The sequence below is a fragment of the Salmo salar genome, chromosome 16 (genome assembly GCF_965601325.2).
Source record: "Salmo salar chromosome 16, fSalSal1, whole genome shotgun sequence".
NCBI classification, from domain to species: Eukaryota; Metazoa; Chordata; class Actinopteri; order Salmoniformes; family Salmonidae; genus Salmo; species Salmo salar.
The window spans coordinates 57,512,864-57,538,210 of record NC_138306.1 but is presented as its reverse complement, the minus strand read 5'-3'; the positions used below and the strand labels follow the sequence as shown (position 1 = coordinate 57,538,210).

At 47.9% G+C, this 25,347-nt stretch overlaps 1 protein-coding gene across 1 annotated transcript in view; it reads right to left on the bottom strand.

The window, feature by feature from the left end:
• Window positions 1-4,253: 4,253 nt before the first annotated feature.
• Window positions 4,254-25,347, bottom strand: part of LOC123727857 (ras-related protein Rab-6B) — a 198,857-nt gene continuing 177,763 nt past the window's right edge. The window contains exons 7-8 of the mRNA XM_045697479.2: window positions 23,998-24,064; window positions 4,254-4,912 (exon numbers count right to left, since the gene is read on the bottom strand). Of these exons, the coding sequence (XP_045553435.1) occupies window positions 4,848-4,912; window positions 23,998-24,064 (132 nt within the window). The 3' untranslated portion in view covers window positions 4,254-4,847. The remainder of the gene's footprint in view (window positions 4,913-23,997; window positions 24,065-25,347) is intronic.

The following is a 25,347-nucleotide window of genomic DNA, read 5'->3' as shown; positions in this document are numbered from 1 at the left end:
TACTCCATGACTTGTCAATTGGCATGACAATGAGTGACAGGGAGTTGGCGTGATAACACAAACAGACTGGCCCTCAGGCTTGGACGAGGGTACTGTTACAACTTGTTTATGGAGGTGAATGACGATCTGCTTCTTTTTTTATTTGTATTTTTACAGAACAGAAACAGTGGAAGGGAACTTCATATAACTCATAAAAGGATGACTTCCTGTTTAGGAGGCTAGGGGGTAAACATTTCTGCAGACCTAACTTCTGTCCACTCTGCTCTATTCCCTGTATAGGCCTGGTCCAAAGTAGTCCACTGTATAGGGAGTAGGGTGCTCATTTTGGACAAACACCTAATCACAATAACATAGTAGATAGTATGACACAGTGCAGCCGCAACAACAGCAGCGGGAGGAGTGACTCGGCAAACCCAAGCGCTCTACAGTAGTGATAACCAGCTGGAACGTGGGCCTCAGTGAAGACAGACACCGCCCTCTACAGTAGTGATAACCAGCTGGAACGTGGGCCTCAGTGAAGACAGACACCGCCCTCTATAGTAGTGATAACCAGCTGGAACGTGGGCCTCAGTGAAGACAGACACCGCCCTCTACAGTAGTGATAACCAGCTGGAACATGGGCCTCAGTGAAGACAGACACCGCCCTCTACAGTAGTGATAACCAGCTGGAACATGGGCCTCAGTGAAGACAGACACCGCCCTCTACAGTAGTGATAACCAGCTGGAACGTGGGCCTCAGTGAAGACACCGCCCTCTACAGTAGTGATAACCAGCTGGAACATGGGCCTCAGTGAAGACACCGCCCTCTACAGTAGTGATAACCAGCTGGAACGTGGGCCTCAGTGAAGACAGACACCGCCCACTACAGTAGTGATAACCAGCTGGAACATGGGCCTCAGTGAAGACACCGCCCTCTACAGTAGTGATAACCAGCTGGAACATGGGCCTCAGTGAAGACACCGCCCTCTACAGTAGTGATAACCAGCTGGAACGTGGGCCTCAGTGAAGACAGACACCGCCCTCTACAGTAGTGATAACCAGCTGGAACATGGGCCTCAGTGAAGACACCGCCCTCTACAGTAGTGATAACCAGCTGGAACGTGGGCCTCAGTGAAGACAGACACCGCCCTCTACAGTAGTGATAACCAGCTGGAACGTGGGCCTCAGTGAAGACAGACACCGCGCTCTACAGTAGTGATAACCAGCTGGAACGTGGGCCTCAGTGAGGACACCGCCCTCTACAGTAGTGATAACCAGCTGGAACATGGGCCTCAGTGAGGACAGACACCGCCCTCTACAGTAGTGATAACCAGCTGGAACGTGGGCCTCAGTGAGGACACCGCCCTCTACAGTAGTGATAACCAGCTGGAACGTGGGCCTCAGTGAGGACAGACACCGCCCTCTACAGTAGTGATAACCAGCTGGAACATGGGCCTCAGTGAAGACACCGCCCTCTACAGTAGTGATAACCAGCTGGAACGTGGGCCACAGTGAGGACACCGCCCTCTATAGTAGTGATAACCAGCTGGAACATGGGCCTCTGTGAGGACACCGCCCTCTATAGTAGTGATAACCAGCTGGAACGTGGGCCTCAATGAAGACAGACATCGCCCTCTACAGTAGTGATAACCAGCTGGAACATGGGCCTCAGTGAAGACACCGCCCTCTATAGTAGTGATAACCAGCTAGAACGTGGGCCTCAGTGAAGACAGACACCGCCCTCTACAGTAGTGATAACCAGCTGGAACGTGGGCCTCAGTGAAGACACCGTCCTCTACAGTAGTGATAACCAGCTGGAACGTGGGCCTCAGTGAGGACACCGCCCTCTATAGTAGTGATAACCAGCTGGAACATGGGCCTCAGTGAAGACAGACACCGCCCTCTACAGTAGTGATAACCAGCTGGAACATGGGCCTCAGTGAAGACAGACACCGCCCTCTACAGTAGTGATAACCAGCTGGAACATGGGCCTCAGTGAAGACAGACACCGCCCTCTACAGTAGTGATAACCAGCTGGAACATGGGCCTCAGTGAAGACAGACACCGCCCTCTACAGTAGTGATAACCAGCTGGAACATGGGCCTCAGGGAAGACAGACACCGCCCTCTACAGTAGTGATAACCAGCTGGAACGTGGGCCTCAGTGAAGACACCGCCCTCTACAGTAGTGATAACCAGCTGGAACATGGGCCTCAGTGAAGACACCGCCCTCTACAGTAGTGATAACCAGCTGGAACGTGGGCCTCAGTGAGGACAGACACCGCCCTCTACAGTAGTGATAACCAGCTGGAACATGGGCCTCAGTGAAGACACCGCCCTCTACAGTAGTGATAACCAGCTGGAACGTGGGCCTCAGTGAGGACACCGCCCTCTACAGTAGTGATAACCAGCTGGAACATGGGCCTCAGTGAGGACACCGCCCTCTATAGTAGTGATAACCAGCTGGAACGTGGGCCTCAGTGAAGACAGACACCGCCCTCTACAGTAGTGATAACCAGCTGGAACATGGGCCTCAGTGAAGCGACACCGCCCTCTACAGTAGTGATAACCAGCTGGAACGTGGGCCTCAGTGAAGACAGACACCGCCCTCTACAGTAGTGATAACCAGCTGGAACGTGGGCCTCAGTGAAGACAGACACCGCCCTCTACAGTAGTGATAACCAGCTGGAACGTGGGCCTCAGTGAGGACACCGCCCTCTACAGTAGTGATAACCAGCTGGAACATGGGCCTCAGTGAAGACAGACACCGCCCTCTACAGTAGTGATAACCAGCTGGAACGTGGGCCTCAGTGAAGACAGACACCGCCCTCTACAGTAGTGATAACCAGCTGGAACATGGGCCTCAGTGAAGACAGACACCGCCCTCTACAGTAGTGATAACCAGCTGGAACGTGGGCCTCAGTGAAGACAGACACCGCCCTCTACAGTAGTGATAACCAGCTGGAACGTGGGCCTCAGTGAAGACACCGCCCTCTACAGTAGTGATAACCAGCTGGAACGTGGGCCTCAGTGAGGACACCGCCCTCTACAGTAGTGATAACCAGCTGGAACGTGGGCCTCAGTGAAGACAGACACCGCCCTCTACAGTAGTGATAACCAGCTGGAACGTGGGCCTCAGTGAGGACACCGCCCTCTACAGTAGTGATAACCAGCTGGAACATGGGCCTCAGTGAGGACAGACACCGCCCTCTACAGTAGTGATAACCAGCTGGAACGTGGGCCTCAGTGAGCAGACACCGCCCTCTACAGTAGTGATAACCAGCTGGAACGTGGGCCTCAGTGAAGACACCGCCCTCTATAGTAGTGATAACCAGCTGGAACGTGGGCCTCAGTGAGGACACCGCCCTCTACAGTAGTGATAACCAGCTGGAACATGGGCCTCAGTGAAGACAGACACCACCCTCTACAGTAGTGATAACCAGCTGGAACGTGGGCCTCAGTGAAGACAGACACCGCCCTCTACAGTAGTGATAACCAGCTGGAACGTGGGCCTCAGTGAAGACACCGCCCTCTACAGTAGTGATAACCAGCTGGAACGTGGGCCTCAGTGAAGACACCGCCCTCTACAGTAGTGATAACCAGCTGGAACGTGGGCCTCAGTGAAGACAGACACCACCCTCTACAGTAGTGATAACCAGCTGGAACGTGGGCCTCAGTGAAGACAGACACCGCCCTCTACAGTAGTGATAACCAGCTGGAACATGGGCCTCAGTGAAGACACCGCCCTCTACAGTAGTGATAACCAGCTGGAACATGGGCCTCAGTGAAGACACCGCCCTCTACAGTAGTGATAACCAGCTGGAACGTGGGCCTCAGTGAAGACACCGCCCTCTACAGTAGTGATAACCAGCTGGAACATGGGCCTCAGTGAAGACACCGCCCTCTACAGTAGTGATAACCAGCTGGAACGTGGGCCTCAGTGAAGACACCGCCCTCTACAGTAGTGATAACCAGCTGAGACGTGGGCCTCAGTGAAGACACAGTTGCCCACTATGGATGGTTGCATTCTACAGTTTCTTATATAGAAAGCGTACATTTACACACACACACACACACACACACACACACACACACCACACACACACACACCACACACACACACACACACACACTAGTGCACACACTATTAAAATCCAGTTTCAATCACAGCATTTTGTGAAGAAAATAATAAAATGAGTGAACACACGTGTAAGTTAAGAGCATTTTCATATCTAATCAGTATACATCAGCAGACAGTACATTAATAGGCCTACCTAAAATATAATTAAAAATAAAAATATAATAATAATTGGTATGCATGCATTAGATATTCAGTGAGAAGTTACTGGTCAGTTTGCCCTCTCTAGCCATTAGGCTGCGTGTTCCAATTCAGCTCTTTCCTTCCATTACAATGACACCCTAATCCCTTTAGAGTGCTCTACTTATGATCAGGGCCCATGTGTGCACTATATAGAGAACATCAGGGTGCCATTTGAGCCTCTAACCAAGAGGAGAATTTGTGTTGTCTGTGTCTTTTTATTTCTTTAACATTACAAAAATACAAAAAGGAAAAAAAAAAAAACGTTCCATTCTACTTTTACAAAAACAAGTATAGTACATATGTTTATGTGGTTAAGGGATGTTTTTTTGTTCTTGATTTTGATCATTGTAATAATTTTTAAGACTTTTTTTTGTTGGCAATTTTCGTTAATAAAGTACAGTGTTTTATGTGTGTAACGTTAGTTTCCAACTGATAACCAATATTTAGATGAAAAGACCAGATTATAATCTGAAAAACTCAAGTGGAGGGCTAACCAATAGGAAGCAACACAACAAGCAAGTGGTGTAGATGAAAACGTCCAATCAGGATCAACAGGAGCACCCGCCTTCGGTGGTCTGAGGCTCCTGCGGTTTGTCCATCTTGATGTCAATCACTGGGGGAAAAGACAGGTTAAGGAAGCTTTGGGAAGGCAAGTTTTACCATTAGCTCTTTTCAATTCTAAATCAAATCAAATGTATTTATAAAGCCCTTCTTACATCAGCTGATATCTCAAAGTGCTGTTACAGAAACCCAGCCTAAAACCCCCAAAACAGCAAGTAATGCAGGTGTAGAAGCAATTCTACAGCTGTACACTAGTGAAACAGAATTCAATGTCTTCATCTAAAATAGTCTTTCCCTGATTACATGTACATTTTAGTCATTTAGTAGACGCTCTTATCCAGAGCAACTTACAGTAGTGAATGCATACATTTTTTTTTCTTTTTTTCCCCTGTGCTGGTCCCCCGTGGGAATCAAACCCACAACCCTGACGTTGCAAAAACCATGCTCTACCAACTGAGCCACACAGGAAGACTATTCCTGGCACCCCATCTCCTCGCCTCCTTCTCAATTGTATTAAAATGTATGAAATGTATGCATTCACTACTGTAAGAAAACAATTAGTCATCCCTGTTCAACGCTGAACAGAGGTGGCTCTTTGTTTGATGTTAGCACCATGTGACTAGGACATGGATGCTATGGTTATACCAGGCCAAACCCTGCTGCTACCTGGTCTGTCATTCTGCCTGACTAAAGAGGACAGCCAGCCAGATGTGTAACAACCACTCTCTATCCTTGATTGATTTTAGAGCTGTAATTTAATGTATTTTTCTGAAGAAGTAAGTCGCTCCGGATAAGAGCGTCTGCTAAATGACTAAAATGACAAAAATGTAAATGTAAAATGTGAGAGGGTCTCTAAGGCTCTTCCTCTCGGACGTTCTTCTCCAATAGGTTTTGAGAAGGATGTGAAGAAGTGGATGTGAGGAATCGAGGAAAGGTGAATTGAAGAAGAAGACAAAACAGGTGTCTAATTGTCTCTGTAACTCAGGGATGTTGCTTCACTGTCCTCTGTAGTCATAACATTGGTACTGTTTTAACTTGAACCTGCAGTATGATCTCTATGACACTAGGTGGTGCCGTTGTTCATACATCTACGACTAAAAAGTCTTACCTTTCAAGGCAGCAATGCATGAGGGCGTTAAACAGGATCACGTAATCAACCATCCAATATTTACTCTTACTTTGAAAGTTTAACTTGAGCTTCTTTAATTCAGGCCCAGTAAGACTTGCCCGTTTCCCAGTAAGACTTGCCCGTTTCCCAGTAAGACTTGCCTGTTTCCCAGTAAGACTTGCCCGTTTCCATCTTCTTTACCGTGACAGCCATGGTGAGAATGGAACAGAGTAAATCAATCATTTTATGAGATTTTAAGATAAGTCTCTTTCCGAAGAATAATAACTACTTTTAGTCAAATAAAACCATTCAATACACACAGTAAGCAAATCACCAGCATTCTTCAAGAAAAGGACGAAAGAAAATACCAAGAGCTGGATAGACTTTACAAGCTCAACGGTTGTACATGTACATACTACCTCAATCAGCCTGACTAACCGGTGTCTGTATATATCCTCTCTGCTGTATGTAGCCTCTCTACTGTATATAGCCTCTCTACTGTATATAGCCCCTCTACTGTATATAGCCTCTCTACTGTATATAGCCTCTCTACTGTATATAGCCTCTCTACTGTATATAGCCTCTCTACTGTATATAGCCTCTCTACTGTATATAGCCTCTCTACTGTATATAGCCCCTCTACTGTATATAGCCTCTCTACTGTATATAGCCTCTCTACTGTATATAGCCTCTCTACTGTATATAGCCTCTCTACTGTATATAACCTCTCTACTGTATATAGCCTCTCTACTGTATATAGCCTCTCTACTGTATATAACCTCTCTACTGTATATAGCCTCTCTACTGTATATAACCTCTCTACTGTATATATCCTCTCTACTGTATATAGCCTCTCTACTGTATATAGCCCCTCTACTGTGTATATCCTGTCTTTTTACTGTTGTTTTATTTCTTTACCAACCTATTGTTTACCTAAAAAATGTTTGCACTATTGGTTAGAGCCTGTAAGTAAGCATTTCACTGTGAGGTCTACTACACCTGTTGTATTCAGCATTTCACTGTGAGGTCTACTACACCTGTTGTATTCAGCATTTCACTGTGAGGTCTACTACACCTGTTGTATTCAGCATTTCACTGTGAGGTCTACTACACCTGTTGTATTCAGCATTTCACTGTGAGGTCTACTACACCTGTTGTATTCAGCATTTCACTGTGAGGTCTACTACACCTGTTGTATTCAGCATTTCACTGTAAGGTCTACTACACCTGTTGTATTCAGCATTTCACTGTGAGGTCTACTACACCTGTTGTATTCAGCATTTCACTGTGAGGTCTACTACACCTGTTGTATTCAGCATTTCACTGTGAGGTCTACTACACCTGTTGTATTCAGCATTTCACTGTGAGGTCTACTACACATGTTGTATTCAGCATTTCACTGTAAGGTCTACTACACCTGTTGTATTCAGCATTTCACTGTAAGGTCTACTACACCTGTTGTATTCAGCATTTCACTGTGAGGTCTACTACACCTGTTGTATTCAGCATTTCACTGTGAGGTCTACTACACCTGTTGTATTCAGCATTTCACTGTAAGGTCTACTACACCTGTTGTATTCAGCATTTCACTGTGAGGTCTACTACACCTGTTGTATTCAGCATTTCACTGTAAGGTCTACTACACCTGTTGTATTCAGCATTTAACTGTAAGGTCTACCTACACCTGTTGTATTCAGCATTTCACTGTGAGGTCTACTACACCTGTTGTATTCAGCATTTCACTGAAGGTCTACTACACCTGTTGTATTCAGCATTTCACTGTGAGGTCTACTACACCTGTTGTATTCAGCATTTCACTGAAGGTCTACTACACCTGTTGTATTCAGCATTTCACTGTGAGGTCTACTACACCTGTTGTATTCAGCATTTCACTGTAAGGTCTACTACACCTGTTGTATTCAGCATTTCACTGTGAGGTCTACTACACCTGTTGTATTCAGCATTTCACTGTGAGGTCTACTACACCTGTTGTATTCAGCATTTCACTGTGAGGTCTACTACACCTGTTGTATTCAGCATTTCACTGTGAGGTCTACTACACCTGTTGTATTCAGCATTTCACTGTAAGGTCTACTACACCTGTTGTATTCAGCATTTAACTGTAAGGTCTACCTACACCTGTTGTATTCAGCATTTCACTGTGAGGTCTACTACACCTGTTGTATTCAGCATTTCACTGTAAGGTCTACTACACCTGTTGTATTCAGCATTTCACTGTAAGGTCTACTACACCTGTTGTATTCAGCATTTCACTGTAAGGTCTACTACACCTGTTGTATTCAGCATTTCACTGTGAGGTCTACTACACCTGTTGTATTCAGCATTTCACTGTGAGGTCTACTACACCTGTTGTATTCAGCATTTCACTGTGAGGTCTACTACACCTGTTGTATTCAGCATTTCACTGTAAGGTCTACTACACCTGTTGTATTCAGCATTTCACTGTAAGGTCTACTACACCTGTTGTATTCAGCATTTCACTGTAAGGTCTACTACACCTGTTGTATTCAGCATTTCACTGTAAGGTCTACTACACCTGTTGTATTCAGCATTTCACTGTGAGGTCTACTACACCTGTTGTATTCAGCATTTCACTGTGAGGTCTACTACACCTGTTGTATTCAGCATTTCACTGTAAGGTCTACTACACCTGTTGTATTCAGCATTTCACTGTAAGGTCTACTACACCTGTTGTATTCAGCATTTCACTGTGAGGTCTACTACACCTGTTGTATTCAGCATTTGACTGTAAGGTCTACTACACCTGTTGTATTCAGCATTTCACTGTGAGGTCTACTACACCTGTTGTATTCAGCATTTCACTGTGAGGTCTACTACACCTGTTGTATTCAGCATTTCACTGTAAGGTCTACTACACCTGTTGTATTCAGCATTTCACTGTAAGGTCTACTACACCTGTTGTATTCAGCATTTCACTGTGAGGTCTACTACACCTGTTGTATTCAGCATTTCACTGTGAGGTCTACTACACCTGTTGTATTCAGCATTTCACTGTGAGGTCTACTACACCTGTTGTATTCAGCATTTCACTGGGAGGTCTACTACACCTGTTGTATTCAGCATTTCACTGTAAGGTCTACTACACCTGTTGTAGTCGGCATTTGACTGTAAGGTCTACTACACCTGTTGTATTCAGCATTTCACTGTAAAGGTCTACTACACCTGTTGTATTCAGCATTTCACTGTGAGGTCTACTACACCTGTTGTATTCAGCATTTCACTGTAAGGTCTACTACACCTGTTGTATTCAGCATTTCACTGTAAGGTCTACTACACCTGTTGTATTCAGCATTTCACTGTAAGGTCTACTACACCTGTTGTATTCAGCATTTCACTGTAAAGGTCTACTACACCTGTTGTATTCAGCATTTGACTGTAAAGGTCTACTACACCTGTTGTATTCAGCATTTCACTGTGAGGTCTACTACACCTGTTGTATTCAACATTTGACTGTAAGGTCTACTACACCTGTTGTATTCAGCATTTCACTGTAAAGGTCTACTACACCTGTTGTATTCAGCATTTGACTGTAAAGGTCTACTACACCTGTTGTATTCAACATTTGACTGTAAGGTCTACTACACCTGTTGTATTCAGTGTTTCACTGTAAGGTCTACTACACCTGTTGTATTCGGCGCACGTGACAAATAAAATTTGATTTGACCTCACAGACACCTGTCTGATATAGGACACGCGCCTCCTTCTCCTGTCTCTCTGCCTGCGTCGCAAATGGCACCTCATTCCCTACATATAGGGCACTACAAATGGCACCTCATTCCCTACATATAGGGCACTACAAATGGCACCTCGTTCCCTACATATAGGGCACTACAAATGGCACCTCATTCCCTACATATAGGGCACTACTTTTGATCCTGGCCTGGTGCCCTATAAAGGGAATAGGGTGCACTATAAAGGGAATAGGGTGCACTATAAAGGGAACAGGGTGCAGTATAAATGAAATAGGGTGCCATTTGGGACATATGCGAGGTCTCAAGAGGAGCTTGAAGCCAGGCTGTTTTTCAGACTCTTATTGACATGGACGACCCTGTTCCTTTAGAAGCCTGCCTTGCACAGAGACTTCCTCCTCTCCTCTCCCTCTCTGCAGCGGAGATTATATGCAGGCCAGGGCCTAAAGCAAGAGAAGAGATTGCTCCATACTAGAAACAGAGGGGAGGTTCGCGCCTCAGGCCTTGACACCGATAGTAAATCACACACCCTGCCCCCATTTCAAACAGGCAATTACAACAACTGGTCCTCGTAAATATACATCTAAATATCTGCCCTCAATTCTTCTCCCCCCCCCCTCCACCCCAAAGATATAGGGCAAGACGGTCGATCGTTCAGAACTTCTGTGTCTGTTTTAATGTTTTAATCCCTGGTGTACTGTTCCAGGAAAAATCAAAGCTGGCATTTTACGTTTTAACGTCCCTGTCGGACCACTGGGCTTGAGGGTGTCTTATGTGTGCATGTGTGTGTTGGCTTTGTGTACTTCCATGCGTATTTGGTGTTACAGTGTGGGTTCCATCCCTCTCTTCGCTCCAACCCGGGCTCAAACCTGGGACCTTCTGCACACATCAACAACTGACACCCAACGAAGCATCGTTACCCATCGCGCCACAAAAGCCGCGGCCTTTGCAACGCAAGGGGAAACCCTACTTCAAGTCTCAGAGCGAGTGACGTCACCGATTGAAACGCTATTAGCGCGCACCACCACTAACTAACTAGCCATTTCACATCGGTTACACTGGCGAGTTTCCTTAACCACGTAAGAAGTGTACTTACATGCATACTTGGTGAGTATCCTTAAACCACTTAAGAAGTGTACTTGCATGTGCCCTGTGCCCCTTCATTCCCCTCATCATGTCTCCTTCTCATGGATGTTGCTTCTCTCTTCCCCAGTAGGGAGATCGATACTGTAACAACACAGGCTCTTATTCCATTAAGACAAAAGGATGTGTGTGTGTGTCTCAAATGGCACTCTATTCCCTACGCAGTACACTACTTTAGACCAAAGCCCTATGGGCCCTGGTCAAAAGTAGTGCACTACGTAGGGAAAAGGGTGTCATTTGGGAATCCAATATATATATAATGTCAGCAGGGACACAGAGGGCCTGGAGGAGAGGAGGACGAGGTGGAGGAGAGGAGAGAAGGACGAGGTGGAGGAGAGGAGGACGAGGTGGAGGAGAGGAGGACGAGGTGGAGGAGAGGAGGATGAGGTGGAGGAGAGGAGAGGAGGATGAGGTGGAGGAGAGGAGAGGAGGATGAGGTGGAGGAGAGGAGAGGGGGATGAGGTGGAGGAGAGGAGGATGAGGTGGAGGAGAGGAGAGGAGGACGGGGGAGGACGAGAGGAGAGGGGGATGAGGTGGAGGAGAGGAGAGGGGGATGAGGTGGAGGAGAGGGGGATGAGGTGGAGGAGTGGAGAGGGGGATGAGGTGGAGGAGATGAGAGGGGGATGAGGAGAGGGGGGTGAGGTGGAGGAGAGGAGAGGGGGATGAGGTGGAGGAGAGGAGAGGGGGATGAGGTGGAGTAGTGGAGAGGGGGATGAGGTGGAGGAGAGGAGAGGGGGATGATGTGGAGGAGTGGAGAGGAGGATGAGGTGGAGGAGAGGAGAGGGGGATGAGGTGGAGGAGAGGAGGATGAGGTGGAGGAGAGGAGAGGGGGATGATGTGGAGGAGTGGAGAGGAGGATGAGGTGGAGGAGAGGAGAGGGGGATGAGGTGGAGGAGAGGGGGATGAGGTGGAGGAGAGGAGAGGGGGATGAGGTGGAGGAGAGGGGGATGAGGTGGAGGAATATAGGGACACTGCTTTATGACAGGTCATCAGCCGTGACACTTATGTCCTCTCGTCCTCCCCCGTCCTCCTCTCCTCCACCTCATCCACCTCTCCTCTCCTCCACCTCCTCCCCCTCTCCTCTCCTCCACCTCCTCAGATATCTTCAACCTCCCAAACCCATTAAAACTAATTAAAATCCGGATAAAACACAGACAGGGACGGAGATTAAGGTAATTATCTGAACCTGGATTGGGCTGGAAACATTGAGGAAATTAGACTACTGCAGCAGAGAAACAGAAGGTCCAGACTGTTAATTAGACTACTGCAGCAGAGAAACAGAAGGTCCAGACTGTTAATTAGACTACTGCAGCAGAGAAACAGAAGGTCCAGACTGTTAATTAGACTACTGCAGCAGAGAAACAGAAGGTCCAGACTGTTAATTAGACTACTGCAGCAGAGAAACAGAAGGTCCAGACTGTTAATTAGACTACTGCAGCAGAGAAACAGAAGGTCCAGACTGTTAATTAGACTACTGCAGCAGAGAAACAGAAGGTCCAGACTGTTAATTAGACTACTGCAGCAGAGAAACAGAAGGTCCAGACTGTTAATTAGACTACTGCAGCAGAGAAACAGAAGGTCCAGACCGTTAATTAGACTACTGCAGCAGAGAAACAGAAGGTACAGACCGTTAGACTACTGCAGCAGAGAAACAGAAGGTCCAGACCGTTAATTAGACTACTGCAGCAGAGAAACAGAAGGTACAGACCGTTAGACTACTGCAGCAGAGAAACAGAAGGTCCAGACTGTTAATTAGACTACTGCAGCAGAGAAACAGAAGGTACAGACCGTTAATTAGACTACTGCAGCAGAGAAACAGAAGGTCCAGACCGTTAATTAGACTACTGCAGCAGAGAAACAGAAGGTCCAGACTGTTAATTAGACTACTGCAGCAGAGAAACAGAAGGTCCAGACTGTTAATTAGACTACTGCAGCAGAGAAACAGAAGGTCCAGACTGTTAATTAGACTACTGCAGCAGAGAAACAGAAGGTCCAGACTGTTAATTAGACTACTGCAGCAGAGAAACTGCTGCAATGCTTAACTGAATCAGTCTGAAACTTTGCACACACACTACTGCCATCTAGTGGACAATATCTAAATTGCGCCTAAACTGCAATATTATATTATGGCCTTTCTCTCTCTTATATATATATATATATTTTTAAAGCATGTCTTTTTGTTTGTATTATCTTTTACCAGATCTAATGTGTTATATTCTCCTATATTAATTTCACATTTCCACAAACTTCAAAGTGTTTCCTTTCAAATGGTACCAAGAATATGCATATCCTTGCATATCCTATACTTCCGGTGCCGACAGAGATGGCCGCCTCGCTTCGCGTTCCTAAGAAACTATGCAGTATTTTGTTTTTTTACGTGTTATTTTTTACAATGTTACCCCGGGTAATCTTAGGTTTTATTAAATACAGTCAGGAGGAACTATTGGACATAAGAGCAACGTCAACGACCAGGAATACGACTTTCCCGAAGCGGATCCTCTGTTTGGACCACCACCCAGGACAATGGATCGGATCCCAGCCGGCAACCCAAAACAACGGCGGCGTAGAAGGGGCAGACGGAGCGGTACCCTGGTCAGGCTCCGTAGACGGGCACATCGCCCACCGCTCCCAAGCATGCTACTCGCCAATGTCCAGTCTCTTGACAAAAAGGTCGACGAAATCCGAGCAAGGGCAGCTTTCCAGAGAGACATCAGGGACTGTTTCACGGAAACATGGCTCACTCGAGACACGCTCTCTGAGTCGGTACAGCCAGCTGGTTTCTTCACGCATCCGCCGACAGAAACAAGCATCTCTCGTGTAAGAAGAAGGGCGGGGGTGTATGCCTTATGATTAACGAGACGTGATGTTATCATAACAACATACAGGAACTCAAGTCCTTTTGTTCACCTGACTTATTCTCTTCGATCATAATCACAGTCGTGTATATTCCCCCCCCAAGCAGACACATCGACGCCTCTGAAAGAACTTCATTGGACTCTATGTAAACTGGAAACCACATATCCTGAAGCTGCATTTATTGTAGCTGGGAATTTTAACAAGGCTAATCTGAAAACAAGGCTGCCCAAATTCTATCAGCATATCGATTGTGCAACCAGGGCTGGTAAAACCCTGGATCATTGTTATTCTAACTTCCGCGATGCATACAAAGCCCTCCCCCGCTCTCCTTTCAGAAAATCTGACCACGACTCCATTTTGATGCTTCCAGCCTATAGACAGAAACTAAAACAGGAAGCACCCGCCCTCAGGTCTGTTCAACGCTGGTCCGACCAATCTGATTCCACGCTTCAAGATTGCTTCGAGCACATGGACTGGGACATGTTCCGCATAACGTCGAACAACAACATTGACGAATACGCTGATTCGGTGAGCGAGTTTATTAGCAAGTGCATCGGCGATGTTGTACCCACAGTGTCTATTAAAACATTCCCCAACCAGAAACCGTGGATTGATGGCAGCATTCGCACAAAACTGAAAGCGTGAACCACCGTTAACATCCAGAAGGCGAGGTCAGTACAGGTGCATCAAAGCTGGGACCGAGAGACTGAAAAACAGCTTCTATCTCAAGGCCATCAGACTGTTACACAGCCATCACAAACATTGAGTGGCTGCTGCCAACATACTGACAACTCCAGCCACTTTAATAAATGGAAAAATTTATCAATTTATCACTAGCCACTTTAAACAATGCCACTTTATATAATGTTTACATACCCTACATTACTCATCTAATATGTATATACTGTACTCTATACCATCTACTGCATCTTGCCATCTTGATGTAATTAAATGTATCACTAGCCACTTTAAACAATGCCACTTTATATAATGTTTTCATATCCTACATTACTCATCTCATATGTATATACTGTACTCCATACCATCTACTGCATCTTGCCATCTTGATGTAATTAAATGTATCACTAGCCACTTTAAACAATGCCACTTTATATAATGTTTTCATATCCTACATTACTCATCTCATATGTATATACTGTACTCTATACCATCTACTGCATCTTGCCTATGCTGTTCGGCTATCACTCATTCATATATTTTTGTACATATTCATATTGATTCCTTTACACTTGTGTGTATGGGGTAGTTGTTGTGGAATTGTTAGATTATTTGTTAGATATTACTGCATGGTCGGAACTAGAAGCACAAGCATTTCGCTACACTCAAATTGACATCTGCTAACCATGTGTATGTGACCAATAAAATTTGATTTGATTTTGATTTTGAGCTACAGACAGTTAGATTTGGGTATATCATTTTAGGCAAAAATGGAAAAAAAGGCTCAGATCCTTAATTAATGAGAGAACAGAGCAGGAAGAGAACAGAGGAGGAAGAGAACATAGAAGGAAGAGAAACAGAGAAGGAAGTGAACAGAGCAGGAAGTGAACAGAGCAGGAAGTGAACAGAGCAGGATGAGAACAGAGCAGGAAGAGAACAGAGCAGGAAGAGAAGAGAGCAGGTTGAGAACAGAGCAGAACAGAGCAGGAAGAGGACAGAGCAGGAAGAGAACAGAGCAGGAAGAGAACAGAGCAGAACAGAGTAGGAGGAGAACAGAGCAGGAAGAGAACAGAGCAGGAAGAGAACAGAGCAGGAAGAGAACAGAGCAGAACAGAGTAGGAGGAGAACAGAGCAAGATGAGAACAGAGCAGGAAGAGAACAGAGCAGGAAGAGAACAGAGCAGGAAGAGAACAGAGCAGGATGAGAACAGAGCAGGATGAGAACAGAGCAAGAAGAGAACAGAGCAAGATGAGAACAGAGCAGGAAGAACACAGAGCAGGAAGAACACAGAGCAGGAAGAGAACAGAGCAGGACAGAGAGGGAAGAACACAGAGCAGGAAGAGAACAGAGCAGGATGAGAACAGAGCAGGAAGAACACAGAGCAGGACAGAGCAGGAAGAGAACAGAGCAGGATGAGAACACAGAGCAGGAAGAGAACAGAGCAGGAAGTGAACAGAGCAGGATGAGAACAGAGCAGGAAGAACACAGAGCAGGACAGAGCAGGAAGAACACAGAGCAGGAAGAGAACAGAGCAGGAAGAGAACAGAGCAGGAAGAACACAGAGCAGGATGAGAACACAGAGCAGGAAGAACACAGAGCAGGACAGAGCAGGAAGAACACAGAGCAGGAAGAGAACAGAGCAGGATAAGAACAGAGCAGGAAGAGAACAGAGCAGGAAGAACACAGAGCAGGACAGAGCAGGGCACAGAGCAGGAAGAACACAGAGCAGGAGCACGAGCGGCGGCAGGAAGAACACAGAGCAGGAAGAACACAGAGCAGGAAGAGAACAGAGCAGGAAGAACACAGAGCAGGACAGAGCAGGAAGAGAACAGAGCAGGAAGAACACAGAGCAGGACAGAGCAGGAAGAACACAGAGCAGGAAGAGAACAGAGCAGGATAAGAACTGAGCAGGAAGAGAACAGAGCAGAAAGAGAACAGAGCAGGATAAGAACAGAGCAGATAGAGAACAGAGCAAGAAGAGAACAGAGCAGGAAGAGCACAGAGCAGGAAGAGAACAGAGCAGGAAGAGAACAGAGCAGGATGGGGACAGAGCAGGAAGAGGACAGAGCAAGATGAGAACAGAGCAGGAAGAGAACAGAGCAGGAAGAGAACAGAGCAGGATGAGAACAGAGCAGGATGAGAACAGAGCAAGAACAGCACAGAGCAGGAAGAGAACAGAGCAGGACAGAGCAGGATGAGAACAGAGCAGGAAGAGGACAGAGCAGGAAGAGAACAGAGCAGGAAGAAAACAGAGTAGGAAGAGAACAGAGCAGGATGAGAACAGAGCAGGAAGAGAACAGAGCAGGAAGAGAACAGAGCAGAACAGAGCAGGAAGAGAACAGAGCAGAACAGAGCAGGAAGAGAACAGAGCAGGATGAGAACAGAGCAGGATGGAACAGAGCAGGAAGAGAACAGAGCAGGAAGAGAACAGAGCAGGGCAGAGTAGGAGGAGAACAGAGCAGGAAGAGAACAGAGCAGGAAGAACACAGAGCAGGACAGAGCAGGAAGAACACAGAGCAGGAAGAACACAGAGCAGGAAGAACACAGAGCAGGACAGAGCAGGAAGAACACAGAGCAGGAAGAACACAGAGCAGGAAGAGAACAGAGCAGGAAGAACACAGAGCAGGACAGAGCAGGAAGAACACAGAGCAGGAAGAGAACAGAGCAGGATAAGAACAGAGCAGGAAGAGAACAGAGCAGAAAGAGAACAGAGCAGGATAAGAACAGAGCAGATAGAGAACAGAGCAAGAAGAGAACAGAGCAGGAAGAGCACAGAGCAGGAAGAGAACAGAGCAGGAAGAGAACAGAGCAGGATGGGGACAGAGCAGGAAGAGGACAGAGCAAGATGAGAACAGAGCAGGAAGAGAACAGAGCAGGAAGAGAACAGAGCAGGATGAGAACAGAGCAGGATGAGAACAGAGCAAGAACAGCACAGAGCAGGAAGAGAACAGAGCAGGACAGAGCAGGATGAGAACAGAGCAGGAAGAGGACAGAGCAGGAAGAGAACAGAGCAGGAAGAAAACAGAGTAGGAAGAGAACAGAGCAGGATGAGAACAGAGCAGGAAGAGAACAGAGCAGGAAGAGAACAGAGCAGAACAGAGCAGGAAGAGAACAGAGCAGAACAGAGCAGGAAGAGAACAGAGCAGGATGAGAACAGAGCAGGATGGAACAGAGCAGGAAGAGAACAGAGCAGGAAGAGAACAGAGCAGGGCAGAGTAGGAGGAGAACAGAGCAGGAAGAGAACAGAGCAGAACAGAGCAGGAAGAGAACAGAGCAGAACAGAGCAGGAAGAGAACAGAGCAGGATGAGAACAGAGCAGGAAGAGAACAGGAATATAACTCAACTATCCAGCTGGTCTGTATTAATTGAATAAAAACAAAAGGCAACTGGCCAAATTTTTTGACACCAAAACTATGCAAATGTCTATTGAAGGCTTCTGAATATTTAAGGGTTGTTGACAGTGTGCTTGGCACTAGAGGTGGAGAGTTGGATGGTAGAGAGGGGGCAACCAGCCAGCCAGCACTACAGTCAAGTGGGTTAAATTGTGCTGATAGGCACTTCACTGGATTAAACATTGTTCTGGTGCCAAGATGCTGTTGACCAGATTAAAGCTTTGCTGACACATTTGCTGTGAACAAAAACCATCTTAACAAGCAGTACATTTCCTCTGTGGCTCAGTTGGTAGAGCATGGCGCTTGTAAAGCCAGGATTGTGGGTTCGATTTCTGCTGGGATCACCCATACGAAAATGTATGCATGCATAACTGTAAGTCACTTTGCATAAAATCCTTTGCTGAAATATATTTGAGTTCTGATGTAGGGGGCTGGTGTAGGGGACTGGTGTAGGGGGCTGGTGTAAGGGGCTTCTATAGGGGACTGGTGTAGGGGACTGATGTAGGGGACTGCTGTAGGGGGCTGGTGTAGGGGACTGGTGTAGGGGGCTGGTGTAGGGGGCTTACGGAGGGGACTGGTGTAGGGGGCTGGTGTAGGGGACTGATGTAGGGGACTGGTGTAGGGGACTGGTGTAGGGGCTTACGGAGGGGACTGGTGTAGGGGGCTTCTATAGGGGACTGGTGTAGGGGACTGGTGTAGGGGGCTGGTGTAGGGGGCTGGTGTAGGGGGCTGGTGTAGGGGACTGAGGGGGACGGGGGAGCTGGTGTAGGGGACTGGGGGGGCTGGGGTGGGGACTGATATAGGGGACCAATGTAGGGGACCGATGTAGGGGACTGGTGTCCTTTCCCTGCCTGGTGTAGGGGACTGCTGTGGGGGACTGCGTTACTCTGGACCCTGATCTCTCTTTTGAAGAACATATCAAGACTTTTTCAAGGGCAGCTTTTTTCCATCTACGTAACATTGCAAAATTTAGAAACTTTCTGTCCACAAATGATGCAGAAAAATGTATCCATGCTTTCGTTACTTCTAGGTTAGACTACTGCAATGCTCTACTTTCCGGCTACCCGGATAAAGCACTAAATACACTTCAGTTAGTGCTAAATACGGCTGCTAGAATCCTGACTAGAACCAAAAGATGTGATCATATTACTCCAGTGCTAGCCTCTTTACACTGGCTTCCTGTTAAGGCAAGGGCTGATTTCAAGGTTTTACTGCTAACCTACAAAGCATTACATGGGCTTGCTCCTACCTATCTTTCCGATTTGGTCCTGCCGTACATACCTACACGTACGCTATGGTCACAAGACGCAGGCCTCCTAATTGTCCCTAGAATTTCTAAGCAAACAGCTGGAGGCAGGGCTTTCTCCTATAGAGCTCCATTTTTATGGATTGGTCTGCCTACCCATGTGAGAGACGCAGACTCGGTCTCAACCTTCAAGTCTTTATTGAAGACTCATCTCTTCAGTGGGTCCTATGATTGAGTGTAGTCTGGCCCAGGAGTGTGAAGGTGAACGGAAAGGCACTGGAGGAACGAACCGCCCTTGCTGTCTCTGCCTGGCCAGCTCCCCTCTCTCCACTGGGATTCTCTGCCTCTAACCCTATTACAGGGGCTGAGTCACTGGCTTATTGGTGTTCTTCCATGCCGTCCCTAGGAGGGGTGCGTCACTTGAGTGGGTTGAGTCACTGACGTGGTCTTCCTGTCTGGGTTGGCGCCCCCCCCCTTGGGTTGTGCCGTGGTGGAGATCTTTGTGGGCTATACTCAGCCTTGTCTCAGGATAGTAAGTTGGTGGCTGAAGATATCCCTCTAGTGGTGTGGGGGCTGTGCTTTGGCAAAGTGGGTGGGGTTATATCCTGCCTGTTTGGCCCTGTCCGGGGGTATAATCGGATGGGGCCACAGTGTCTCCTGACCCCTCCTGTCTCAGCCTCCAGTATTTATGCTGCAGTAGTTTATGTGTCGGGGGGCTAGGGTCAGTCTGTTATATCTGGAGTATTTCTCCTGTCTTATCCGGTGTCCTGTGTGAATTTAAGTTATGCTTTCTCTAATTCTCTCTTTCTCTTTCTTTCTTTCTTTCTCTCTCTCGGAGGACCTGAGCCCTAGGACCATGCCTCAGGACTACCTGACATGATGACTCCTTGCTGTCCCCAGTCCACTTGGCCGTGCTGCTGCTCCAGTTTCATCTGTTCTGCCTGCGGCTATGGAACCCTGACCTGTTCACCAGACGTGCTACCTGTCCCAGACCTGCTGTTTTCAACTCTCTAGAGACAGCAGGAGCAGTAGAGATACTCTCAATGATCGGCTATGAAAAGCCAACTGACATTTACTCTTGAGGTGCTGACCTGTTGCACCCTCGACAACCACTGTGATTATTATTATTTGACCCTGCTGGTCATTTATGAACATTTGAACATCTTGGCGATGTTCTGTTATAATATCCACCCTGCACAGCCAGAAGAGGACTGGCCACCCCTCATAGCCTGGTTCCTCTCTAGGTTTCTAATCTCCACCCGGCACAGCCAGAAGAGGACTGGCCACCCCTCATAGCCTGGTTCCTCTCTAGGTTTCTTCCTAGGTTTCGGCCTTTCTAGGGAGTTTTTCCTAGCCACCGTGCTTCTACACCTGCATTGCTTACTGTTTGGGGTTTTAGGCTGGGTTTCTGTACAGCACTTTGAGATATCAGCTGATGTAAGAAGGGCTATAGAAATACATTTGATTTGATTTGACTGAATCCTAAATACCACTCTCTTCCCTTTATAGTGCACTACTTTGGACAAGGGTCCATAGTGCACTATAAAGGGTTTAGGGTGCCATTTGGGATGCATCCAAGCAGCATGCTGCTGTGACTTCACTGATGACTGATGGTGGACGACTCCTGTCACTACATTACAATCACACAGCCCAGCCGAGACGAGGCGAGGCGAAGCCACTCCCCGAACCCCAGCAGCGCCTACATCTGCACCCTCTCAACCCGGCCCCACAGCTAGCCGTCTAGTAGCCTCTCAACCCGGCCCCACAGCTAGCCGTCTAGTAGCCTCTCAACCCGGCCACACAGCTAGCCGTCTAGTAGCCTCTCAACCCGGCCACACAGCTAGCCGTCTAGTAGCCTCTCAACCCGGCCACACAGCTAGCCGTCTAATAGCCTCTCAACCAGGCCACACAGCTAGCCGTCTAGTAGCCTCTCAACCCGGCCACACAGCTAGCCGTCTAGTAGCCTCTCACCCCGACCACACAGCTAGCCGTCTAGTAGCCTCTCAACCCGGCCACACAGCTAGCCGTCTAGTAGCCTCTCAACCCGGCCACACAGCTAGCCGTCTAGTAGCCTCTCAACCCGGCCCCACAGCTAGCCGTCTAGTAGCCTCTCAACCCGGCCACACAGCTAGCCGTCTAGTAGCCTCTCAACCCGGCCACACAGCTAGCCGTCTAGTAGCCTCTCAACCCGGCCACACAGCTAGCCGTCTAGTAGCCTCTCAACCCGGCCCCACAGCTAGCCGTCTAGTAGCCACTCAACCCGGCCCCACAGCTAGCCGTCTAGTAGCCTCTCACCCCGGCCCCACAGCTAGCCGTCTAGTAGCCTCTCAACCCGGCCACACAGCTAGCCGTCTAGTAGCCTCTCACCCCGACCACACAGCTAGCCGTCTAGTAGCCTCTCAACCCGGCCCCACAGCTAGCCGTCTAGTAGCCTCTCAACCCGGCCCCACAGCTAGCCGTCTAGTAGCCTCTCAACCCGGCCACACAGCTAGCCGTCTAGTAGCCTCTCAACCCGGCCCCACAGCTAGCCGTCTAGTAGCATCTCAACCCGGCCCCACAGCTAGCCGTCTAGTAGCCTCTCAACCCGGCCCCACAGCTAGCCGTCTAGTAGCCTCTCACCCCGGCCCCACAGCTAGCCGTCTAGTAGCCTCTCAACCCGGCCACACAGCTAGCCGTCTAGTAGCCTCTCACCCCGACCACACAGCTAGCCATCTAGTAGCCTCTCAACCCGGCCCCACAGCTAGCCGTCTAGTAGCCTCTCAACCCGGCCACACAGCTAGCCGTCTAGTAGCCTCTCAACCCGGCCCCACAGCTAGCCGTCTAGTAGCATCTCAACCCGGCCCCACAGCTAGCCGTCTAGTAGCCTCTCAACCCGGCCCCACAGCTAGCCGTCTAGTAGCCTCTCAACCCGGCCCCACAGCTAGCCGTCTAGTAGCCTCTCAACCCGGCCCCACAGCTAGCCGTCTAGTAGCCACTCAACCCGGCCACACAGCTAGCCGTCTAGTAGCCTCTCAACCCGGCCACACAGCTAGCCGTCTAGTAGCCTCTCAACCCGGCCCCACAGCTAGCCGTCTAGCAGCCTCTCAACCCGGCCCCACAGCTAGCCGTCTAGTAGCCTCTCAACCCGGCCACACAGCTAGCCGTCTAGTAGCCTCTCAACCCGGCCCCACAGCTAGCCGTCTAGCAGCCTCTCAACCCGGCCCCACAGCTAGCCGTCTAGTTTCCTCTCAACCCGGCCCCACAGCTAGCCGTCTAGTAGCCTCTCAACCCGGCCCCACAGCTAGCTGTCTAGTAGCCTCTCAACCCGGCCACACAGCTAGCCGTCTAGTAGCCTCTCAACCCGGCCCCACAGCTAGCCGTCTAGTAGCCTCTCACCCCGGCCCCACAGCTAGCCGTCTAGTAGCCTCTCAACCCGGCCACACAGCTAGCCGTCTAGTAGCCTCTCAACCCGGCCCCACAGCTAGCCGTCTAGTAGCCTCTCAACCCTGCCACACAGCTAGCCGTCTAGTAACCTCTAAACCCGACCACACAGCTAGCCGTCTAGTAGCCTCTCACCCCGACCACACAGCTAGCCGTCTAGTAGCCTCTCACCCCGACCACACAGACCCTGTCAGACCCCACAGCTAGCCGTCTAGTAGCGTGTCACGCAGCAAGCTCATTTAATTGGACGAGGATCAGAAGAACACAGAGTTAGAGCTCCACCCCTGTTCAGAGTGTATTTCTGGAGAACCTTGGGCTTCAGAGAGGAGACCAGAGAGGTTCACTGTCAGTACGGAGAGGTTTGAGAAAGAGGCCAAGTACTAAGGTCAACCTAGTTGAAACAATATGTTTTTCCTGAGCCTGACAATCTTTTTCATTCAGGGCACGTAGTCCCATGTCGCTCAGTCAGTTAGTAGAGCATGTCGCAGGGTTGTGGGTTCGACCAGTATGGAAAAGTATGGACTCACTGCTGTAAGTCTCTCTGGAACAGAGAGTCTGCTAAATGACTCACTACTGTAATGACTCTGGATCAGAGAGTCTGCTAAATGACTCACTACTGTAAGTCTCTATGGATCAGAGATTCTGCTAAATGACTCACTACTGTAGTGGCTCTGGATCAAAGAGTCTGGTAAATGACTCACTACTGTAGTGACTCTGGATAAGAGAGTCTGCTAAATGACTCACTACTGTAGTGACTCTGGATCAGAGTCTGCTAAATGACTCACTACTGTAAGTCTCTCTGGATCAGAGATTCTGCTAAATGACTCACTACTGTAATGACTCTGGATAAGAGCATCTGTTAAATGACTCACTACTGTAATGACTCTGGATCAGAGATTCTGTTAAATGACTCACTACTGTAATGACTCTGGATCAGAGATTCTGCTAAATGACTCACTACTGTAATGACTCTGGATAAGAGAGTCTGCTAAATGACTCACTACTGTAATGACTCTGGATAAGAGAGTCTGCTAAATGACTCACTACTGTAATGACTCTGGATCAGAGATTCTGTTAAATGACTCACTACTGTAATGACTCTGGATCAGAGATTCTGTTAAATGACTCACTACTGTAATGACTCTGGATCAGAGATTCTGTTAAATGACTCACTACTGTAATGACTCTGGATCAGAGAGTCTGCTAAATGACAAAAATGTCAATGTAATGTTTACAGAGTCTGATTGTACTACTTCACCTTATAATGTTATCTTGAAAACAGGACCATGTTCCGGTCAGTCTCAGAGAACAACATTTGATTTGACCATTTCATTTAGAGTGGATCTACTCAGTAAAGACTAGGTGGCTGTTCCTAAAGCGCTTACAATCTTACAAACATTCTTCTCCAACCTGAATAACAAATACGGTAAATAGGATGTTCTCAGACAAAAAAAAAAAAACGTAAACCTGTTTTTTAAACCTTTCCAGCGCAGTCAGAAGCGCTAAATAAACCATTACTGTTACCTTGAGTTGAGTTGAGGCATAAGTGCAGTAAAAGGATACTTCCTTCCTTGCTCGTCTCCTGCATGCTCTCCATCCCGGGAAGGGCAGCAGCCACACGCCGAAACAGCTGGAGAGAGAGAAAGAAAGAGAGAGAGAGAGAGAGAGAGAGAGAGAGAGAGAGAGACAGAGAGAGAGAGAGAGAGAGAGAGAGAAAGAGAGAGAGAAAGAGAGAGAGAGAGAGAGAGAGAGAGAGAGAGAGAAAGAGAGAGAGAGAGAATCAGAACACTGTGACTCATATACGCTCCTCAACAGAGAGAGATAGAGGGTGTCTCATCCATCCACCCTCCTCACCTGTGGACCCAATCAACTCGCTCAGACAGGAAGCTACCAGCATGCACTGGGCCAGGGGTTTGGCAGAAAGCACTCACACAGTCAGTCAGTCAGTCAATCAGTCACACTGGACGGGTGTTTGGGGGGATAGCCAGCTTGACATATCCTCTCTGTGGTGCTATTCTGGGGACGACTGCCAGTCCAATTACAGAGAAGCATAGTACAGGAGGAAGAGGGATGGATCATCGCATTCTGGGTTGCATACTGCATCCTATTTCCTATTGGACCTTTATTTAAACAGGGAGGCACTATTGAGACCAGGGTCTTATTCACTAGGGAGCGCTGCTGTCACACCCTGGCCATAGAGAGGTTTTTTTGTTCTCTATTTTGGTTAGGCCAGGGTGTGACTAGGGTGGGCATTCTATGTCCTTGTTTCTATGTTTTGTATTTCTTTGTTTTGTCCGGGTATGGTTCTCAAATCAGGGACAGCTGTATATCGTTGTCTCTGATTGGGAGCCATACTTAGGTCAGCCTGTTTCCCTTTTGGGTGTTGTGGGTGGTTACTTTCTGTTTAGAGTCGATGTTCCTGACAGAACTGTTTGGCTGTCTACTCCTTTCGACGGCCGTTACACCTGCATTGTCACAAATCCTACCGAAGGTGGCTCCGCCTCCTGCTCGGGCAGCGCTCGGCGGTCGTCGTCACCGGCCTACTAGCCGCCGCTGATCCCTTTTTCCTTTTCGTTTGGTATGTCTTATTGTTTGCACCTGTTCCCTATTTGGTTCTCTTGATTTATGGGTATTTAAGCCTGTTTAGCCCGCCCAGGTTTGTGCGGGATTATTTATGTCAGTGTGTGTTGTTATTGAAAGTGCTGGCGATCATACAGTATTGTTTTATGTGCGTGCTGTGCACCTGTTGGTTTTGGGGACCTCGTATTTTCACGCCGGTTGTGTTGGCGTCGACCGTTTTTGTTGTGTTACGGAATAAACACATTATCTCCTTACCTCTGCTCTCTGCGCCTGACTCCTACCACCACTTCTAGCATTCGCTGACATGCATATACAATTCATTAGACAAAATCT